This window comes from Varroa destructor, unplaced genomic scaffold (genome assembly GCF_002443255.2).
Source record: "Varroa destructor unplaced genomic scaffold, Vdes_3.0 BEIS01000001.1, whole genome shotgun sequence".
Taxonomy (NCBI): Eukaryota; Metazoa; Arthropoda; class Arachnida; order Mesostigmata; family Varroidae; genus Varroa; species Varroa destructor.
This window is the reverse complement of record NW_019211454.1, coordinates 32,548,589-32,568,252: the sequence shown is the minus strand read 5'-3', so window position 1 is coordinate 32,568,252 and position 19,664 is coordinate 32,548,589. Positions and strand designations below refer to the sequence as shown.

The window sequence follows — 19,664 nt, the reverse complement described above, 5'->3', positions numbered from 1 at the left end:
AAAACCATGCCTGCTACCGTCCGCAGCTAACCAGAATTCGCAGAATGTTTTTTAGATGGGGCTAATGCAAATGTTTGAACGTATATGTACACCCGTAGAGAGCACAGCAGCACAATATGGTTTTGCACTGTGTCCAATCTCGGGCCATATGTTTAAACCAGATTGTCTTACCATGTTGTATCTTCATGTTACATGAGACTTGGCAGATAGTTCTGAATAGAATGACAGGTGGACGTTTACTGAACTCCCACGGGGGAAAGGTTCCGCTTCTAATTTAATTAAATGACAACCATATTCATAAAATATGTACATCACCCTGTGCTCATTCGAAAAATATGCATCACGCGTCGACCATAGAGCACGACGTACACGAGGCACGCGTCCAACAGCCGCTTCTAAAATAACCTCTACAAACACTTAGACTGATCGAAACCTCTCGGGGCCACACCATTTCACCCGTTCACTTATTATGTTTGTTCTTTAAAAAAAAACTTCTCAGAATTTCCAAGTGCCTTTAGCATAACATGCTCGTAAGTAAGCCGACGTGTACTTTCTGACTCTTCGTTCAGCTATAAAATATGGCAGTAGTTACGTTAGTATCATGGGTGCGTAGCAAAACTTCAAGAGTAACGGAGTGGCCAGCACTGAACAAGATCGGCAATAGTGATATCAGGAATATATTGCCTATCTGACTAGAGGAAGCATACATCATCATATGTATCACCGACTTACATGGAACTTTGGCTGGAAGGTCACTAAGTAAAATGTTTGAAACACAGGCCGAAATGTCCGAAATACAATCGAACCTAAGCGTTGTGATCTCGAAAGGAGCTTTATCAAATAAGTGCAATGCAAGCGCGTTTGCGACAAACATTTGGGCCCTTATTGTTGTTTGAATAGCTCAGAGCGAACAAGTAACCCATCCAAAACAACAACAAACATACAGCGTACAACAAACTGTCAAGCTTAACAACTTCTTCCCTCTGAGACCTCAACAACCTACAAAAAGCTCCTTTCTAGCGCCTAAGGCGGCGACGACGACGATTCTACTGATCTACCATTCCATTGCTCATAGACTATCTGGCTGGTGACGCCCATATTTGCTACTCAAGTTGCTGTTGTTCGTACATTTAATGTTAAAGGAAACGGCCGATCCATAAGTATGCCGTGGATCTCCGGATCTGCCGTGGAAGCAGATGCCAACAGATTTTCTGTAGATTCGTGCTTCTTCTTTTTGCCGCTAAATATGTTTTTGGGGTCCTAACGAAAGCTGCACTTCGCCGGAGGACCTGCCCGAGGGCTCCCGTACCGAGAGTAGCGCGCAATGAGTACGCGTTGAGCGAATAAAGAAAGAACGAGTCCCAAGGGCTCAATGTTTAACGCCTCTAACGAAGAGTCTCGATATTTATGTGCGACCATTAGCGTTTGCGCTGGATACCTACCGCCCTACGAAAGCTTATTAGCAGTAACGTAAAAATTGCGAGGATCATCTGTATTTTGTCTGGCTGATACTAAACGCTTACTTTATTCGTCCAGTGTCAACACAATAGGCCTATGAGCAGAGACAAGCCCAAAAACCCGTTGGGAGGCATTTCCTTTAGCAGGAACGGTTCATTGTTTGAGTTTTAAAGTCAACGAAGAGCTTACGAGTTGCTTTCCTGTAGGGCCGTACGAGTCTTGCGATCGGTGAGCTATTCTTCAACTTACAGAGCCACAATGGAACGTAAAACGATCACTGTTGAAACCTGCCTCTTGTTGCAAAGGATAACAGATGTAGTATTGATTGTAGCAAATTTCCCAAGCTAGCTTCTTGCAGTACTCGGTCGAAAATGCTAACAGAGTTACTTACTACAGATTTATATGCTTCGGCGTGAAACACAGAGTGTCGATAATTGTATGGATTTTATGGTTCATCACTGCCGTTAAAGAGCATAGGTAATTTGAGAAATTTGGCACATAATCGCCATTGAAATACATTATTACTGCCCTGGTATTACGAATCTAGTGCTTGCCGCCCTCCATGTATGGCTTTGTACGTTGGATTGTAGGTAAAAAAAAAAACAAGAGAAAAACTAGTTAATACATAATCCCCACAGATCTAATTGGCTAGTGCTGCCACTGCCCGTCTTGTGCTATGTCGCCCGTGTGTCGTAATGCAGTGTGAAACGAGCAGAAAGTCAATTGGTGACACAAATTAGCTAACGTAGATTTTCTGATACGGAAGCAAGTGACAAACCATGCTCCATAGAATTGGTGTTCCGTATTACACACTTGTACTCTTCTTACACCTTCGTAGGGATTCCCATTTCTAGGTAATCTAGGATCTAATTGAAGTATTGGTTGAAGAATGAGTCAATAGATGGCGATAATGTAATTAGCTCAGGTGATGCTGCGTGCCTTCTTAAGTATGCTATATCTTGTGCACGTTTTTGTTGTTCGTTCCTATATAGCGACAGTCACTCATGAAGCGGCAAACGACGTTGGACAAGCTATCCTAGTTTACATATTAGTCCATCTATTTTGCAATGCTTACCGCAATGAAACCTCTCACCATTAGTACCTAGATGATTCAATACGTCGATTAATGGCAATCGTCTTCCTCAATGCTGTTTTCAAACGCTTATGTCCGAGCTTTTCGGCCAGGGTAGATAGACGCCTAACATCTAGTGCCTAAGACCTAAAACAATCTTACGTTGACAGCGCATATCATGCCAATTCCATGCGACACGCTCTTCCGGACCGCTATAGCTTACTTAGAATAAACTCTCTGTAGGTTTTCGTGTGCACGGATAAGTGTGTTTTTGTTGTGTGTTTCTGCTCTTTCGGGCACAAAAGAGATAATGCCTGAATACTTGTATGTTTGTGCAGACGAGTTGCTCCTACGCTTTTACACTGAATGTCCATGACATAAATCGACGCTTTTTGTGCGTACAGAAACGTATCGATGTCCGGACGTTCGTTCTTAAGGACAACCGATAGCGGAATCAAGCGCGGGACTCAGCATTCATGGCCTGGTCGCGTTAGTTCGTCCGCCAGTGTACATTTGATCTCCATTGTAACGAAATAGCAAAACATATTTTAGTTGAAGAACTCAAACACTATCTATTGAAAATAATCTAAAATGCAGACGAAAAAGGAACTAGACGCTTCGAATAAGAAGAATGAGAACAAGCGTCACCGTAGTACCGATCGCCTTGAGCGGGAGCCACTGCCGTGGCTCAAAAATAAATATTTTTTTTTCCTATTCAAAATGTATCTCAATCCGACCAAAGTTGTTGTAGGCAAGATTAGCAGTATGGGCGACGCCCGAACAGCTATTGACTGCTTCTCAGCGCCACAGGTCTGTCTCACTTTGTTGATCCTTAACTCGTTTTTCCTGTTCAAAGTCTAATGTTGCGAGCTTACCCTCATCTGTAGCGGCAGATGGTAGAGGGAAAACTATCTGAAGAGCGAACAGACAGAGCATTAGGGCGCCCTTTCCGAAGCACAATGTATCGTCTAAATAACCGTCATCGAACGAATCAAAGAGCGCCTCTAATGCAATAAAATAAACATATGGATTCATGGTCGACTTGGCAGTTGTGTTTTATATTAATGCAGTGTATTGTCTAAGTTATATTTTTATATTCTCATTGAAATTAAATGTTATTATAAGTTACGTGCTACTACTAATTTGAGTTAACTCAAGCAAATATTAAATAATAGACCAAGCTTAAAAATAAACGGCGGATCAAGCCATGTGAGGCCAGGCGATCCTTCAAACCCAACGTGTTTTTGGGTTAAAATACGCACATAGAAATGTCTCATGTCCGATGATTCACAACTTCGAATCGTTACCAAATAAAGGTAACACGTCACTTTTAAACCCGAATTTTGTCAGCCTAGCGACAAACCAGCGAAAAAAAGAAGATCCAAGATGGTCGAAAGACTTCGACGCAGCAGCTTACACGCCTAAGTGTTAAGCCACGATTTATGCTGAGGTTAATACAATTAACGAAAAAAAAGGGTATCGAGGTTACTGCAACTATGATTGGATGTGTAGATAGAAGCGCACAGTATGCTGTGCGGGCATTTCCATCTTGATATAATGTTATGATGTATAATTTCTACACAATGATTGCACCGCTACTACCACTACTATAACATCTGAGTAAACCCAGTCCTTCATAAAATAAGGCAACAAACTCGTCATAGCGAAAAACAGTGCGCTAGCTTTCATGAAAGATCAGCAGATCCGATGATTTTGAGTCATTTAGAGGCTTACATTTGCCAATCCAACTAGTTTCCAAGGCTATTTTTCATATGTCTAGGTTTTCTATAAAAAGGATTATCGGTCGTTTTAGACTGGAGAACATACATTGGCAGAACATACATTAGCTTTGACGGTTAGTCTTTTTGATATTGCTTTCGAATTTTTACAATTTTTAAACTTTTTGATTGTTTCTCTTTCTTCTACGCGTTTGAGACCTTTGGCCCGCAGTAAAATCAAAGGTCTTTGCACGTAGTGTATTTGAGCGACACTTTACATTTGCCAATATCGTTTGATGCGCTGTTACTAAAACTAGGTGTGTGTATTGAATAAGGATTATCTGGGAAATAATTGGCTTATGGCTTAGGTCCCGAATGGGCGCTGGATTGTGGTCATGTTGAATAAACATGACCGCCACACCATAAAAAATCTCATTAAAATATTTGTTTTCAATTAAGCACGATCTTGAAGCCTACAGAAAAGTCTAATTGGGATGTGCCTCTACATATTAGCAAAAAATTTCGACCGCTCTCTATATGTATATAGAAAGAGAGAGCGGTCGAAAGTTTTGACTATTATCAAAACATATATTTTTATAGCTCAAAAACTAAATTCAATACGAGCCATTTTTAGCGATAATTTTCCTTAATTTTTCAACTATTATCCATCGCTGTAGAATTTCTGCGTTTCCTAATCGCTCAATTGTGACGACTGACGTTTGCATCCCTCCATTGAAACTAAATGAATTGATAGAGGTCGAAATAGCTAGTAGTTCTTCTTGGCTCAAGATTAGGGATTTATGGCGTATGCATTGAAATTTCCCTTCGAGGTTTTTGTCGGGTAGCTAAGTAATGTATGTGATAAACGTTTGAGCCCGTCCTGGTCACTGGTGACAACATTTTAGTGGCCCAAATCAATCGTTCTGTCAAGCGGCCGCAACTCATAATGCGCGATCTTTTTTTCTCAGCCCCACCAGACACATATCGTCATCTTTTTTTTGGCATCAGTCCAGGCTTTGTGACGATTCATGAAGCACTTTTTTTTTGCATATTACTGTTATACTACTTTCCATAACCCGTAGTTGACCGTTATAGTATTGCCTTGATTTCGTTGCATTTTTGTAGAGCGTTCTTCCAATGATTTGAAGCTGTCTGATGGTAGATATTTAATTCCCTGACGATGTCTGACCCAATAATTTTATCAGCGTTTTTCGTAATCAGTCGACCACTACGAAGATCATCTTTGACATCGAAATCTTCAGAACAAGAGCGACAGAATCGTGTCCAAGCTGTTTTTTTTCAATAACATATCCTGACCATAACTGGCATCACTCGGTTTGTGTGTTTGGGCAGCATTTTTGCCTAAATAAAATAATGGAAAACAAAATAGGGCTAAGGTTTGCGGGAATTTTACTAATCTCTAAAATCAGAATAAAGCCAATCCAGCATATACGATTGTCGGGATTTCAGCTTTCAGATGGCATCAATGCTGACACAACGCGACTCGTACTATCAAACACTGGTGATTTAAAACCGATCCAATTATGAGTGCAGCATATGCCGGAAATATCGGGCTGCTGCCTTGTTTGTCAACAATGTAAAGTGCTAAAGCGCCTAGAAACCGCTAGGACCGGCAGTTATTCTTGCGGTCAGGTGTGATTTGGCGGTCGTCGTGCTGCCGACACTGTCGCTGTCTTCGTTATTGACAGTCTTCTCGGCTGTTATCTGGGCTCGAAGGCAAGTTTTGCCAAACTGAACGAAGTGCCCTAAATGAGCGAAGAACGCAAGCAGGGGAATCAGGACCAATTTCTCTAGGTCTACCTGCGTCAATCCGCTGCCCGGCCCCTAGGGATTTTTTTCTTTGAATCGATGTCATTTAGTAATCCCGCCATCGTTGCTCCTACCGCGGCGGCTGTAGGTCCGTTCCTTAGACGTTGCTAGCCGTCTCCTAGCTTCATCCTCTCTAGTCGTAACAGCAGCTTACCTATTGTGCAATCTACGACCCATTGACATCGGAAGTATTTGGCAATGTGATAAAGCCGCGGATAAAGTGATTACTTGCTACAATATACATGCTATACATGCTACAATATACAAGCTAATATGGTGCATACTGTAATTATTCATAAATATCACAAAAGCACAAATCAACATCAAATCTTCGAGCCGTTACACTGCATCGGAATACATTATGAACGATGGCTGGAATAACAGAAAAATATACCTTCTTAATAATGACGTAAGCAAGGCTCTTATATTCGCATACCTTCTCAATCTTATGCCGCCTACATATAAATGCTATAGTTTCAGGTATAGGCTGTATCTGTAATAATAATAATAATAATAGGCTGTTATAACGTATGCGCCTTTTCTTTGTGACGTGCCGCGTTTTTCAGTGCTGATTAAATTTAGTTGAGCGGTAAGCTGCAAGTTAGTACTCGAATACTTTGGAAAACCACTTGGGAATTAGTTGAGTCCTAGCCAAAAGGTTAATGCTTGTAGGTCCGGTGCCTTACGCATCTTGCCAGTCTTACCAATCTTTACCTATCTTGATCTTGCCAATCCAGTTGTGAAGAGTTCGTACTAAAACGATTAGCGAAGCTATTTCACAATAAACATTTAGTTATAGGATAAATCGACATTCGTCCAAATTATTTACCAGCAATATACTTTATTCTGTACAGTTAGTTTGCGTAACAACGTCACACGCAAAAACGTTTTCATCTATTTTAGCAACAATTTCAGTTGAACGCCGTCGGCGCCCTGACGTGAAACCCGTATGCCTTAATGCACTCTTTCTGCCAACTTTACGCAGAACTGAAGTATATCTTCCAGTTTCAAATGCCTGCTAGCTGCAACCACAAGGCGTCTACTCCAGTGGCACAACGATCAATCGAATTTCATTTGTCGTTGTCCTGCTTCGACCTTCACCTATCTTATTTTGGCCCCTTCTCGCGTCCTTTTTGCTTGCTGCATCCTTCGGTCTTTGCTTTCTTTTTTCGTCATCCGCCACCATTGGCACAACTATACCTGTGAGTTTTTTTGGAGCTCCCGTGGGATTGTTTGCATTCTCGTTAGACTCTACTGGGCATTTCCAGAGCTAACGCCAGCGGGAAAACACAAAACGCGGGACAGGGAGAAATGGATCTGGGGTACCGATAACGGCCGACGAAGGAACAGCCCAGGCTAGAGAAAATCGCGGATATAGAAATTGTAAAAATGCAACTATTGCCAAATGCTCGGGGAGGAAAAGGTGAGATAGAGGCCAAACAAAAGATTTCCCATTTTTCTTTTCTGTGGCGAACGAGAAAATGGAAACGGAAAAGTACGCAAAAGGCAGGTGATGAAAAGTCAAACGTGCCACTTTAACAGCAATCCAGACTACGGACAACTATCGCACCCTGCCATCACCGTAAAAAAGAAAGGCTTCGACGGCAAACTCTAACATGGAACGATAAGAACGTGCTTTTAGCTTGGATGACGATGCATATCTTATCAGAGGGGCATTTCAGTACATTTTAAGGTACAGAATCTATACTTTAGACAGTGAGACAAATACGTATGCGAATGGTCACCGTTTGTGGTTATGCTTTCTGTATTGTCATTTTATTTTGACTGCATTAATCATGAATATGAACGCTGTTAATGATTCCGACTTTGATGTGTTGAATTATTGGCTATGGAGACTAACATATTTATACATTTGAAGAGCTTAGTTCAATACGTACGTTTGTTACAGATACGAGTAGTAAGATTCAGTTGTGTCTGTCTTACATATTTTCGAAAAAAGCCAAAAAGGCGGAAGACCCGCCATTTTTTTTCTTCTGCTTCTAGAGTGACAAGCGAGGATCTTGCATGACGTTAACCGTTCTCTTCAGTTGCGGTGGGATCTATTAGGCGACAGAGGTAGCAGCGCATAAAGTCAAATCTTAGCCCGGTTTAACGAATTTCTAAATAATTTTAGCTAGGCAAATAACGCCAGGCTGCCAACAATCATTGTCAGCTCAGAGTTTACCATGTAAACACGTCTGCTTTTCAGCGTGTAACAAATTCTTAGCATAAAATAAACCCTAGGAAAGCATGTGGATATCTGTCGCTTCTACCAAACCACGCTATACTCAAACTTCGCCATCGTTTAGCATTCAACAACTCTACAGCGTTACAAATGAAGCCACTTTTGCTATCACTGTCATCGTCTGTTTCTCATTCATTTTCGGATAGATCGATTGATATCTTTCAATGGAATCGATAGTTTAGTCTATTTTCTTTTTTCCTCCTTTTTTTAAGCCATTCATACATCATTCAAAGCCATGATCTTATGAAAAGCCACCTCCAACGATCATCATTACGTTGCTACCATCTTAGGATAGCTACTGCACGATGCAGAACAGCTGACCGATTGACAGCACAGACTATATGATTCACAGTCTATCTTTAGCGTTTTTTATCTTTTTTCAGCCCGTGCAACCCTTTATCGTAGCTCTCAATCGTTGAAAATCGCTGCAGTTTTTCCACTAGCTAGCACAAATCAAACGCACTCGCAAATAACGAATTGACGTCACCTATATATCCTTAACGCTTTCCTGTACCATCGGCTGTATAGCGACGGCGAGGAGAACGTTTTTCACGCGAAAGCATCGATGGCATCGTCTCTTTGGCCTAGCGTCCCTTTAGCCAGCACTTTGTTCTCTTCGCTGTTTGTCCCCTACCTTCACAACTTGCTATTTTATTTTTCGTAAAATGCCTCTACCGTTCAATATTTCATTCGCCGCCTTCAGGTTTTCTCTGTTTCGAAGAACGTGAAGTCGAGTCAACTAGCGACAGAATAATCTCCTGAAACACTGGAAAGAAAGGACTTCAATTCTAGTTCCGTCTCACTCAGCTAGTTTTCATTAAATTCACGCCGACGCTGCAACCACTATTTGCCAGGTATTGATGTATGCAGTTGCCCCCTTTGTCAGACCCTGCAAGAGCCGTAGTGCCAACAGATAATGGCAACGGCCATTGCCGCAGTGCCTTCGTTCAGCCGCTCATAGAAGGTAGAGTGTGGAACACTGAACTATTTCACTGTCGTTATAGGTTTAGTCAGCGCCGATGGAGCTAACTAGTTGCCGTCTCCAGTTCCAGTGCTCTAAGTAGTAGAATTAATGTTCGACAACTAGCTACATATTCGGAACTGCTTGATCCCTTTATCTATGTTCGTACGAGAAACACCCTCGCCTCTTTGCACGACATTGTCTTGGCACGATGGTACGCAGCAATGCGCAATGACTTTACCGACGGCGCCTACGGGTCACAACGTAGCAAGCAAAATTTGAGCACGGTTGAACAAACGAATAGAAATAGTATCAGTCTGAAGAACAGCATTAGGGTAGGTAACGGCTACAATTGCCTTGGGAAAGTAGCAGACTTTGCTGTTTCGTCATGAACCTTTTAGACATTATATCCAATGTTAACTAGGCTTAAGATGCTCACCTATCCGAATGCCAGAACAACGCTAACTGCGTTACCAACATATTAGCAAGAGGTCTAATTTGAGCTAATTTTTCAAGTAGCTGAGGCTAACAGGGGCTCCGCATTGAACAGCATTGAATCGTACTACATGCACGTACGTACATCGCTAGAAACAACTCGACTGAATGAATGATCGTGTTAGAAAAGCTAATAATGACAGCAATGGCATTTCAACGATTCAAAAAGAACCTGAATTAGAAATACTTCGTAGTGTTCTATAGATGGAACTATTTAGGTTTTGGTATTGTTCGTGCTGACTGGTATAGAAAAGGTAGTTTTGCTATTAAATTTTGCCCCTAGTTACAGGTAGCATGCAGATGCATAGTAGCGACTTCGTATAGTGTCCTCACTTCTTTAGCGGATCTTGTAGTATTTTTGGAAACTGTAGTTTGCGTATTCAACGGCTACAAACGCTGTACGCAATCCATCTTAGGGTATGTAGACGATTCAACAAGGTCACATACAATACGACTACACAAAATATATTCCATATGGAACTCAAGATCGTACTGCTGAAAGAATAGTACTCTAATAGTCTAAACCTACAGTAAAACGTTTTAACGAATATTTTGCGAGTAGCCGGCTTCTGCTTAGTTAATTGGCAGGCAAATTGAAAACTCACCTATCTGTGGTAGTCGGTTATAAGAGAAAAAAAGATCTACGTGTAGAACTAATGGTACTATTTTTCACGATTAGGTGTTTTCACGTGTGGGCGAATAAAGTTGACTCAGGGGGATGGACAGAGGCCGCCATTTTCCTGTTGCCTGGAGATTGGTCTTTGCGATATTGTTTCCGTTTTCCTCCACTACCCCCACGTTCAACAGTGCTATTATTATCCCATCGGAAACAGCTACAACCTCCTATTTCGGACGACTTAAGTAGAAATAAAAGATAAATTGGATGCGGATTGAGCTGCGAGTGCGGCAAAACAATAGTTATAACTTGAAATTTCCTGGTTGTATACTGCGTGCATTAGTGCATTTGCAGCCGACGTTCATCGCACATTTGTCATTGTTTGTATGTTTGAATGCTCGTTTAATCCGTCTAAAAGGTGGTCAAAACTGAAAATGTTTGTTATACGAGGGAAACTTGCTATAGGGCTGCCCAGGCAAAAGGCGACATAATAAATTAGCTCGCGTATTAAATTCCATCTTCTTTATCAAACTATATCAAGCTAGGGTCTATACGTGTTTGGGCTTTGTCCATCCGGTCGGGAAATACAAATGTGTTTCTTGTTGTCACTCCGGTTTTTGGTTGAGTGAACACTTTGTAGATAGATCTTTGTTATCGCGGCGTTGTGCTTTTCGCCTTCGGCTACAGTAAACTCTTTCGGAATTAGATATCGCCTCCTTGCACACATTCATACTCTGTCGACACGTCCAAAAGCAACGTAACGTGTACATGCAGTATGCATGTGTTTCGCCGGCTCGTCTCACTGCAGCCGAATTCGATTCGTTTTCTATAGTTAACTGTACTGTATTTTTATACAGCGCGTTTGACCACTAGAGGCTAGAGCGCATAGAATAAGGGATGTGAGGGAAGTGCACAATCGTACTTCTTGGCCTACGGCCGATCACTATAAAAGGATCGATACGAGGGAATTGTGACAAGCTGGGATGTTACGCATCTCGATGCCTCAGCAAGAGCAGGTAATAAACGCGACAGCCTTTGCGAGACGCAGCTTTGCTTGTTGGACACAACTTCCGTCTCTTCTTTTTATTCGTTTTAGCCATTATTTTCTCTCTTTCCCTCTCATTCTATCTCTCGACGACGGTGGGCTTGCCGATTGAACAGCTGGTACGATGAAGGAACAAACAGGAAAAGGTCGTAGCGCCAAGGGAATTCAAGAACCTTCAGCCCCAGTGCGTCCGCAACGTTCCGTCGATACCGAACCGAGGAGGCATGAAGAGGGCGATAGATAATGGAACAACCAGTCGATACAAATCTTTTCGTCTTTCTCGCCCATGTCGTAGATGCGTTCGCTGATGCTGCGGCCGTTTGCGCACCTCTGTAATTCTTTTGCAAAGCCATTGTCGTCCCTGTCGATGCTGTCCACTTGTGCACGGTTTTTCGGTGGTTGCGGACCGATGTTGTTAATGGTGTCGTCGGGGTGAACAGCTGGTCCTGTGAATCGCCAGTACTTTCCTTCTTACTTCTATTCGTTCTGTTTCATCAGCGGCGCTCGGCCAGGCAGCTGCGCTATTCAGGACGAAAACGGACTGTCCTGAACAGTTGTGATCATAATCGCTAAAATCTCGGCTTTAGGCTTGGTAAAAGTGCATTGTTACCGTGCATTGTCGGTGTACTCTACTGAAACGCTATGATAACGACAGGACGATATGCAGACTAACATTTTCTATGGGCAGCTAATAATTCACCTACCCCTCGTGTATGTGCGGCCGTAAACACACGAACAGAGCGTCCTATATGGATCAGAAGCACATATACATGCGTTTTTAATTCACCGCTTATGGAATAATTCGAATAGTTACATGCCTATGAGACTAACCTAATGGCGAGCTATTGTATCACATAGAAAAGGTGCAAACCTCATTCTGCCGCCTGTCGATTACATAGCATTCAAGCCATTTAGTTATCTCGTACGATCTGTATAAGATCACAATATATCACAACAGTAAGTGTTGAGTCTTGCAACGAGCTTGTTGTCATTTTGCTCGCAGAGCATTTTAGAGATATAGGACGCAGTTTATTTAATATGAAAAAATAATAAAGAAATGTGACTCAACTATCAACGACAACATATCACTAAACGCTCATGTTTCTATTTTTGTGGCTATTCTCTATTCGCTTATTGTTCATACGGGTAGTATCTCGTGGTCTCCATCAGGAGTGGATCCCAATATGAACGAGCACGCAGTCTACCTGGATGATCTCTGTGGAACGCTATCGGGCCGCCTCAAGGATATGGTGGCCAAAGCTGCACATCTCGAAAGCCCTGACTGGGATGAGCTGCCACCGACCTTCCGAAAGGTAACGCAATCCTTCATAATGACTTACTTTTAATTGCCTTTTGTTTTCTAAACAGATTCATTACTGCATTGCAAAATCAACCTGGATCTGTTTAACTGGTCAGGAATGGGGCGTTCGTACCCTAGATCGTTAAACGATCCTTATTTGAGAATAGCCGCCGAAGGAACGTTTGTTCAAACGGAATCACTAGCTATTTGAAAGGCAGCGTAAACAATCGGGTAAAATAGTGTACGAGCACTAACACGTTTCTATGGAAATTTTCTTGTCCCATGTCATTCAATCTTCCCTAAGAGCTTCACGCAGAAACCACCTACACTTCAAGTAGATATAAAACAAATATGAAATTAACTGCAAAAGTGTTGTTTATACCTTCTACCACTCACTACCAACCACCTTAATAGCGTTTTTATCTTCTTGCTTATGAATAAATGTGATCAATAAAAATCTGACCGCGATCGCCTGAATTACATACATCATACGTAAAAACGTCTAAGATGTTCTGCCGTTATGCGATACAATGTCCACCTATTGTGTCACTACAGCGTTGACAAGATCAATAGATTTCTCTTATAAAGTATACGCGTTTCTGAAAGGACTATGATGTACACGCAATGCTCAGGATCTGAACACTGACTGGAAGTTTTGTATTACCCACAATGAAGACATCTCCTGAAGCCAGCAATTAATCTTTGTATTTACAATGAATATTTTCCTTTGGCCCAATAACAAAAAAACCTGCTGAGTATGACTGAGGGAGCTTTGATGAAAACAAATTTGCTCAGTTTTTTAAATTTTATTATGTTCAAAGGGATTCACCTGTCTGGCTGCACCTGAACTGAGCTTCTTATAAAGAGTTCCAACGATTATATCGATCGTCGCCATATCCAATCCAGCCGCCAAGGCGTCTCTGTTTCGGCGTTCTGACGTGGCAAAAATGCAATTTGTAAATAATTAATTTTTGTGCGAACCCTACAACTGACGTCCCGTCGTCTTATCTCGCTTTCTGTCTCCTCAACGGTCGCAACACGGTGAACCGTCGATCTCGAGTGATTAGGTCTATGAGCGCGAAAACATTGGAGAAGAGCTAATCTCCGCTTTCATTTAACAGACGGGATTTTTCTGTTTTAATCGTGATGAGTATACAGTACTCTTCTAGTGCCATGAATAGCGACAACAAATAGCCCGCAAGAATATATTTTTTACGATATCCAACTGTGAAAAAGATAGGCTCCCCGAGTACGTTTCCTATTTGATCCCAAAAGTATATAGCAGAGATGAAGCAAGTCACATAAATAAGAACGGCGAGAACTATGGTGTCGCAATGGGCCACCTGTGTCAGCCCTTAATAATAGCAGTGCTAACACCCATGAAAATGTCCACTATAATGTATTTGCTTACTAATCGTCTTATGTCGATCAACCAAGAGTACCGGTTCGATGTTAAAGGCAGAGAGAGATAGTTTCCTTGTCAATATCTTAAATTATATAGATTATAGGAGATGTCCTAAAAAGGACAGAACAAAGTAAAAACGAAGGAGTGGGTCTTTTTCGTTTAAGTTAAAACCTAAATCTGAGGAAGGAGTACAGTTTTTAAAAAAAAGACGGTGTCTGAAGTAAAACTTAACGATCAGCGTATCGGACATAAAGAAAAACGTTCCTTAAAGAAAAAGAGGTATTTTTCATACCTCCTGAATATAGATTAGTTAAACTGAGCTCTACAGATAAATGTATAAGGAAAGCTGGTGTTGTGGGTAAAAAAAAAAAAACTAAAAAAGGACTACTAAAACTTTTACGATTACTCTTATTGGGGGTCCATATGTGTTTTTCAATTATGCATACAGTGACCAATATTGTTATTCTTATGTATCGTAAACAATGGCTGTTATTGTTACTATTATTGTGCAATGCTTTTGTTTTCAAAATATACGACCTGAATCATGCGGTTACACAATATGTGCTTAATACACTGTCAACGAACAAACAACATTTGTCAAGTTGTTGTTATTATTAAGATTTGGTTCCTTTACCACTGAAAACATTTGATAATCCTTATACAAGATTAACCTTATTTTATTTTGGGTCGTAAATCTCATCACCTGTTACGTTCGTCGATCATCAATCATCTCCGTTGTACTGAGTATGGATTTAATATTGTGTAGCTTGTGTTTCTGTTCCCGTAGGTGGTCCAAGAAGTGGTTCGAGAAGCACAAACACACTTGTGCAACAGTCGTGAGCACTTGCGAGCCCTTGGGGTGTCTCAGTCGCGAGACGGAGATTATGGACCACTGCTGTACATACAACGACTGATGTGCGGCGAAGAGGAACGAGCGAGACATTCGCCAATAGTTGTTTGTGGAGTCGAAGGCAGCGGAAAGAGTACATTACTTGCACAGGTAAACCTCATGTACATGTTGACTGCGTCATTATATGCAACTATGTACTAATATAGAAAGGCTGTAGGTTTAACTTCCGCATTTACGGCAGATGAAAAAATAGCCTACCGATCGACTACGTGCGTAACGTTTCGCACACTTGTATGAGGCGGCCGATCGACCCATCACCACCGCTATGGCAGCTATATTTATAAAAATTGTATTTTTGCTTTAGGCACTCCTGCTATTGCATGGCCCTACAACCTAGAAGTACCTAGTCAGCTTTACGAAAAATTAACTATAACACAGTAACCACTGTACTAAGCAATAGAGCTAACCATAAGCGAACCTCTATCAACAAAGCTATAAAGATTCGCGAAAATTAAAAAATCGACTATTTCCTCCGCGTAGATGCCTGCTTCGATGTGCTATTTGGTACAATTAGGACATTATGCAGTTATTGAACTCTACGATTAATGAGACAGAAGCCAATGAACTTTAGGTAAAATTTACAGAGTACCGTGTGAGCAGAGGAAAAAAAGCTATATTATAGGAGTAGCTGTGTAATTTTGACATGACAGGGTCATACGCGTTCTTTTTGTCTTACGGTAAAAATGGTTGTTTAACGCCGCAATGGTCCACAATCCACTCTGCATAAACAAACACACGGCGACATACTAATAAATGTCGGATTTTCAGACATTATATACATACACAGATAGCAATATAAGCTCATCGAGATATATTCGTCGACTGTAACTTCATTTGCATGACAGATCTTGTTTACGTGTATAAGTTACTGCGAATAATCACTTACTTAGCCGACTTCACTTTTACAGTCCACTTCAGATGGGCTACCTCTATCCAGCAGTTGGGTTGCCAAGCGGTTAGCTAGGCGCAGTCGTTTTAGGCAGCGTGCGCCGTCACATTAACGGCCAGTATATGATAAATGTATGCTCGAGGGCCCTAAGCGGGACAATCTATTTAAGCTGCCCTGAGGAATCAGAGCTAACTCAAATTTCGAATTTTGGCCGAGTACCTAGTTATGTTGAACTATTTTTAACCTGCTCAAAAAATCAAATGAATGGATTATTAATTTTATATTACTATTCTCTACGTACGTGTGCACGTTTGGCAATCTACATGTTGACCACTAAATCCGGCAAATTTGATAATTCTTTAGGAAGTTGCCCAGTAAAGCTTTTACCCTCAGTGATAAACCTTTTATCATAGAATTAAAGTATAATAAACTTTTTCAGAGAATTATACCGAACTCTTTTACTAGGGCTACGGCCGTTCTAAAAGCTTTGAGGCGGTTCCGCTGCTGTTTCTTGCCATAGAATTTGTCGACAAAATTTTTATTTTGTTTTCGCTTAACAAAGCCTGGTAGAGACAATGGGCGGAGTAGAATTTCAATGGCGATATGACCTTTATGCCAAAGCTATTCTTTTCTAGGGGCTAAAAAGAGTGCAAGCGTGGGAACAGTGCAAGGGGTCTTGCCTAGGGCAATTTTCCGCAAGTAGCGTTCCACTGTTATAGAGCCAGCAGGCGGACATAGATTTGGTCTTAATATTCTCGAGTTCGAAACTTTTGCCAAGTAAGTTCTGATATGGTCTCGGCGGTGAGTGTCTGTTATATCGCACCGCACAGTGGCATGGCTACGAAAATGCCATTGTAGTATTATTACGGCGAGTTCAAAAATTTCTATAAAAAGGCGTCGAGAATTTACGGCAAGTTTACAGCAGGATTGCGTTTTGCATGAAACATCGTCGGCATAAAGAAAGGGAGTGTGTTAGATAAGGATAGAGGGAAGGAGACTTTCAGGAAAAATATTTCTACGACTACATTCCTTTCTGTCGTGCTATTCCGCCTTTAGGCGCTCTTGATGATAAATATTTTCCATAATAACATTGCCACAGTCACATCATCATTGTCGTAGGGTAGAATCGCGCTGGCAGAATCGTTGTAGTATGCCTTGTCTGCGCTTCCTCGTCATTTCGAAGTTTAGCTATGCTCCCACTTCAACACGACGCACTACAACTGCGAACAGTCTGTTCACGCTGAAGTACGATAAAAAGACAAGGGAAAAGTTAGCGCAGTGTCTTCATCAATAGCGTTGTAAACCTTATACACTAGTAAGCATAAAACAGTAGCGACATGCACAGTAGCAGCAGATGTAAAAAAAGCGTCGTCATACACGCTACCTTCTGTGAAGTTCTGAAGAGAGATATAAGGAGCACAGCTCCGCTAGGGCTTGTTGCATTGGTTTGATGATCTGGCAATTTTTATATTGCAGTTCACGCGGGCAAAAAGCTTCCGTGAATTATAATTGCTCGGACGTATTCGAGCAGCAAGAGAATCAGTACCGTCAGCTCAACGTACACCAACTTCAGTCAGCGTTCTCTTAATGAGGTACGCACGAAAGTGATCATGCACAAACAAAGAAATAAAAATACACCTCGCGGGATCTCGGCTAGAGAAACAGGACAAAAAACGACGAAAAGTAAAGAGGATCTTGCTGACCCGTGCTATTGCTACTTCTTGCAGCCGATACTGCAATAGACCAGCCGTCCCTTTTTTCCCGAATCAGGTCTATAGTCCTCCCTTTTGTGGCAAGCTCATTCACTTTCTCTAGTTCCGATTTCCTTAACGGAAGGACACGGATACAATAAAAAAAATGTCATATATCAGAGATACATTTCGCTTAATCTCTAGCTCTTCCTAGATAGCCAACTACCGCGTCTTGGATCAGCTCAGAAAATGGCTGGTTGCATTATACACCTTTATCGCTGTGTAGATTTGTAGGGTTCTTGTAAAGCTACTGATTACGTCATAGAGCGACGACATAGTCTGAGCCACAACTCTGAGGGTGGAGCCTTACTTGTTGAACGAATAATGCGATTGAAGATAAGAATCGATGGTTAGATGGTACGTCACGCGAGCAATGTCAACGTGATTGTGCGTCCGTGTTAGGAAGAACTCCAGTATCGACCATAAGGTTTTCGTCAATAACTAGTTTTATGTCTGTCACGGATATTATAGGGCACTTAGCATTGAACAGCAGCGCAACTGACACAATAGAACAACTCTGGTGCCATATCGCCAGTCTTATCAACGTTAAGCGCACCCCTTTTCCAGTTAGTACGGCATGATTTCTCGTTTCGAATATTCGAGCATTTCTAGGGCCGGTCGTCTCACACATTATAGAGCAGCTTTGTCTGGGCTACACATTCAACCAATTATATCTTTATTTCATACATACTGTTATATTAATCTCGACAGAAAACAGGCTGATTAGCCACAATCGAGTACTGCTTTTAATGTTTTATGTACATGTAAATGTTGCTACACGTTGTTAACTTCGTGTGTAGAACTACCTGTTAGGCAATTCTAATACGATTTTCTAAGGCTAACAAAAATGCGAGAGTGTCGCTTTAGCCAACATCGAACACTAAATTGATTTCTACATAAAAAAGGACGGAAAACGGATACTATCTGACTAATCATATACATTAATACCAGTGATAAGATTTAAGAAGGTAAATGCTGTTTGCCTGGTGTTTATACGCATCCCTCGAACACGAAGTTTACATAGACATCGTTGGAGTTCATTTTCACCCACCAGTTCGATACGCTGAATGATAATGACATGAACGAAAAGGACGATCTTCTGTTTGATCGGTACTGGCAATGTAGGCGTTCTTAACTACATTTTATCAAATAAATTCTATTGTCGGCAACCAGTAAGCAAGTGCCGGCGATACATCGCAGCGTTTTAAAATACTTCTAACACATTGCATTTGTCGGAGGTATAACGGCGTCTTACATGTATGTCATAAAGTTCTTGATTCCCGAGCTTTCACTTAATATAGATATGGCATCGTACGAATTTAACATAAACATGATTGGCAGCATTAAGTTACACACAAGAAAAAAACGCTCGCTCGAAATTTTTCTATGGTTACCTACGTAAAACGTCGCCGTGAGAGTTCAGGTGGTCCAGACTCGGGTCAAAATGGCCAGGCGAATTATTGCTTTATTCATCGCCAACTATAGGTGAATGTACAATGTGAATAGAATAAGTTATTATTATTGGTAATACCGCCTAAACACATAGTGACGGGAGTTGTTTACAACTTTTCGCCGACAGCTTCTATGAATTATACGGGGAGCCCATCATAAGCTTTTGGATCATGTACTAGTGACTTCATTCCTATGAGATTTACATTTGAGACTCTGTTTTAGGTACTGACGTATTGTCCAGAATGGCTAGGCAGCGATGTCGTACGGGTAATCCGCTCGGTGGCGAAAAGCCCCTGCTCGTCGTACACGGCCGAATTGCTCCGTAATATGTGCCTGCACATCTCGATGGTGTTCGGATTCGAGATCAGTCCCAAGCATCAGAGTTTTGAGCTCGGCAAGCTTTCCGTCTGGTTTCAGGTAAGTCTTAGTATATCGATTAGTTAACTTCTAACGCTAAACGGATCCAATTCTACGAATGCAATACAAGTTCAATGCGATTTGACATAGAATTATCTAG

The 19,664-nt window shown here is 41.4% G+C and overlaps 1 protein-coding gene across 19 annotated transcripts in view; it reads left to right on the top strand.

Moving 5' to 3' along the window:
- LOC111243631 (protein qui-1-like) overlaps positions 1 to 19,664 on the top strand; it is a 233,249-nt gene that overhangs the window by 148,214 nt on the left and 65,371 nt on the right. For 17 of the 19 annotated variants that reach the window (XM_086977569.1, XM_086977526.1, XM_086977574.1 and 14 more), the window contains 3 exons: positions 12,591 to 12,753; positions 14,933 to 15,145; positions 19,370 to 19,564. In XM_086977569.1, coding sequence (XP_086833695.1) covers positions 12,591 to 12,753; positions 14,933 to 15,145; positions 19,370 to 19,564 — 571 coding nt within the window. Of the gene's footprint in view, positions 1 to 11,276; positions 11,412 to 11,559; positions 12,398 to 12,590; positions 12,754 to 14,932; positions 15,146 to 19,369; positions 19,565 to 19,664 lie in introns of those variants that run through there. The other 2 variants (XM_086977597.1, XM_086977595.1) reach the window with 2 other exon arrangements.